This window comes from Lipotes vexillifer, unplaced genomic scaffold (assembly GCF_000442215.2).
Source record: "Lipotes vexillifer unplaced genomic scaffold, Lipotes_vexillifer_v1.1 scaffold1092, whole genome shotgun sequence".
Lineage (NCBI taxonomy): Eukaryota > Metazoa > Chordata > Mammalia > Artiodactyla > Lipotidae > Lipotes > Lipotes vexillifer.
The window spans coordinates 138,682-141,995 of NW_006777748.1; the positions used below are offsets into that span (position 1 = coordinate 138,682).

The 3,314-nt window shown below is 61.7% G+C and overlaps 1 protein-coding gene across 1 annotated transcript; it reads left to right on the forward strand.

Annotated features, from left to right (window-relative positions):
• Positions 1–765: 765 nt before the first annotated feature.
• Positions 766–2,496, forward strand: PTF1A (pancreas associated transcription factor 1a). Its single transcript, XM_007451276.1, has 2 exons — positions 766–1,543; positions 1,940–2,496. The coding sequence occupies exons 1-2, from the start codon at positions 766–768 to the stop codon at positions 2,140–2,142; spliced, it is 981 nt and encodes a 326-aa protein (XP_007451338.1). The 3' UTR covers positions 2,143–2,496.
• The last annotated feature ends 818 nt before the right edge of the window (positions 2,497–3,314 follow it).

Consider the following 3,314-nt stretch of genomic DNA (forward strand, 5'->3'; position numbering starts at 1 on the left):
GTCCTGGAAAGGTCCGGCGGCGAGACAGAGGCCGGGAATGGAACCCAGGCCGGAGGCCCACGCGCTCCGGGGATGGGGGTGGCGAAACGCACCGCCTGGACTGCCCAGGCTGCCAGCAGTTTTTGCGCCGACCCCCAAGGAGCAGCGAGCTCCGCCCGCGATCAGCTCCCGCCGTCTGGGCCGCGGACGCGCCCTTAGGAACTTCTGTGGCTGCGCGGAGGCGCCCCGCGGAAGCGCCCCGCGGCAGGGTCTGGCTCTGCGCAGCGCGCGCGGGCGGGCGCCGGCGGCCGCAGGTGCCCCTGGAGCCGCGCGTCCTGCAGGTACTCAACCGAGGAGCGGGCGGGGAGGGGCGGGAGGAGCCCCGGGCCGCGCGGGCCCCGCCTCCCCTCCTCCCCGGGAGCTCCCACCGGGCGGAAAGCCTCCCCGGCCCCCTCCCCGCCGGCACCCCGCACTCGGTGATTGGCTGGCGCCGCGGGTCCCTGGCACGCGCCTGTGGATGTAGTTATAAGAATCCTCGCGTGCCAGCCCTCAGCTCCAGCCAGCCGGCACAGCCCTCCCCAGCGCAGCGCGGGCGTCGGCCAGAGTGCAGCGGCCGCGGGCTCCCCAGGGAGGCCGGGGGCTGGAAGCGGGCGGGCAGTCTTCGCCGCCTCCCGCGCCGGACCGGGAGGGCGGGGCTGCCAGACAAGGCCGAACTGCTGCAGCAAACTTCCAGAGACCGCCCTCACCCCAGGCCAGCAGTCCCCCAGGCCCTCGGCGGCGCAGAGCATGGACGCGGTGCTGCTAGAGCACTTCCCGGGGGGCCTGGACGCCTTCCCGTCCCCTTACTTTGAGGAGGAGGACTTCTTCACCGACCAGTCCTCTCGGGACCCTCTGGAGGACGGCGATGAGCTGCTGGCCGATGAGCAGGCCGAGGTGGAGTTCCTCAGCCACCAGCTGCACGAGTACTGCTACCGCGACGGGGCGTGCCTGCTGCTGCAGCCCGCGCCCTCGGTGGTTCCGCACGCGCTCGCCCCGCCGCCCTCGGGGGACCCCGGCGAGCCGGAGGACGGTGGTGGCGGCTACTGCTGCGAGGCGGGGGCGCCCCCCGGCGGCTTCCCCTACTCGCCCGGCTCGCCGCCCTCGTGCCTCGCCTACCCGTGCGCCGGGCCGGCCGTGCTCTCCCCCGGGGCGCGGCTGCGCGGCCTGAGCGGGGCGGCGGCGGCGGCGCGGCGGCGGCGGCGCGTGCGCTCCGAGGCCGAGTTGCAGCAGCTGCGGCAGGCGGCCAACGTGCGCGAGCGGCGGCGCATGCAGTCCATAAACGACGCTTTTGAGGGGCTGCGCTCGCACATCCCCACGCTGCCCTACGAGAAGCGCCTCTCCAAGGTGGACACGCTGCGCCTGGCCATCGGCTACATCAACTTCCTCAGCGAACTCGTGCAGGCCGACCTGCCCTTACGCGGCGGCGGCGCGGGCGGTGGCGGGGGACCGGGCGGCGGCGGGCGCCTGGGCGGGGACAGCCCGGGCAGCCAGGTCCAGAAGGTCATCATCTGCCATCGGGGCACCCGTAAGTGCGTCCGCCTCCCAGCTGGGGGAGACGGGGACGGGCACGGGAAGGTCCCGGAGGGGCTTGGGTGAACAGACCGACCAGCCGACTGACCGACAGACGGACGGACGGGTCGTGGGCACCGGCCACCTTGAGCGCGATCTGGCGTTTTGAGGGTTTTTTTTCCCTCCACTTTGACCATGGCTCGGAGGGTGCAAGTCCCCGACAGACTTGCAGCTTCTGGCATTGCGGGGTGGAGGCGCTGGGGGCTTGAGGGGTGGAGGAAGAGGGTCGTTCTAATGGAACCTAAGACGCCTGTGTGTCCAGGCGCCCAAAAGGGGATCCTAACGGACCGGAGGGCACCGTTGGGAACAGAGTTGGACATTCACAGTCTGTTTTCTCTTCTCACCCCCTCAGGGTCCCCCTCCCCCAGCGACCCGGATTATGGCCTCCCTCCCCTCGCAGGACACTCTCTCTCTTGGACTGATGAAAAACAACTCAAAGAACAAAATATTATCCGAACAGCCAAAGTGTGGACCCCAGAGGATCCCAGAAAACTCAACAGCAAATCTTCCTTCAACAACATAGAAAACGAACCGCCCTTTGAGTTTGTGTCCTGAGAAGTCCCAGACCCGCCAGAGGATCTGATTGTGTCTCTGTGCATATTGTAAATGTAAATATCTATAACGTAAATGTAATTTAAGAATCACATTTTTCTAATGGCAATCAACTGTTTGTTATTTATCTATTTATTATCCTGTCGAGTTAATGAAATAGATGATCTCTTTTAAAATATATAATTTATATAATTTATCCTGATTTTCTAAAAATATGCAATAGTCTGTGATTCCACCCAGCACCTTTGGCAGAACTCTGCATTTTTGGAAGAACTCTGGCCAGAAAACTTCATGCTAATTTATTGCCAGATATGGTTTATTTCTAAGCAATGTTAATAAACGCTATTTACACCTTTTTGTAAAAGTTATTTGTTTAATACATGATGGGGTGTAATTAACTTAGTTTAAAAAAACACCTGAACCAGAGACTCAAACGTAGCTTTTAGTTTTAGCTGAAAGGAATTGGGTTAGAGGGTTAGGCCTCAGTTCTCTTGGAGGCTCTTCATCTGAATCGCCAGCGCTAAATAGGTAAATATTTCGCCTGTATTTTTAGCCTACCATCCAAACACCCTATGAGGCAAAGAGGTCATAGACTATTTATTGTTCTCATTTTTCAGACGGGAAATCTAAGGCTGGGAGACGATGTTTGTCTTACCCAAGGTCACCGGCACCCTGCCTAATCATAGTGTAGAAAGTATGTCTGGTGGCAACAGGGGGCTAGTTTCTGGGCTAGCCAAGGAAAGGGGCCTTTCTGCTTCCATGGGCTGGGGAGAAAGGGTTGCTGTTGAGCCGCCCTGTGACCCATCCCTTCTGCAGTTACAGCGTCAGGTACATGGAACTCAGATGGGGAAGACGACCATGCTGAGGCCGGAGACCCTGTCGGATGCTTCCCAACAAAACCCAGGGTCTTTTAGGTAAGGCGAGAAGGAGGGCGCCCTCTCTGCCACTTCTGCAACTGGGTTATTTCTGAAATTCACTTGGTTTTGTCTCCAGAATCTAGTCCTCTTAAGGCAAGCAGCGTGGGGAGAAGGCGAGCTTCGGATGGAGGGCTCAGGGTCGCCCCCTAGCGAAGGGGAGAGGCGTAAGGGCGCGGCCGGGAGAGCCCAGGAAGCTGGGGCTCGGGCTAGTCTCCGCCGCCACTACCCGGGGCCGCCCTGGCCCTCGGGGCGCCGGCA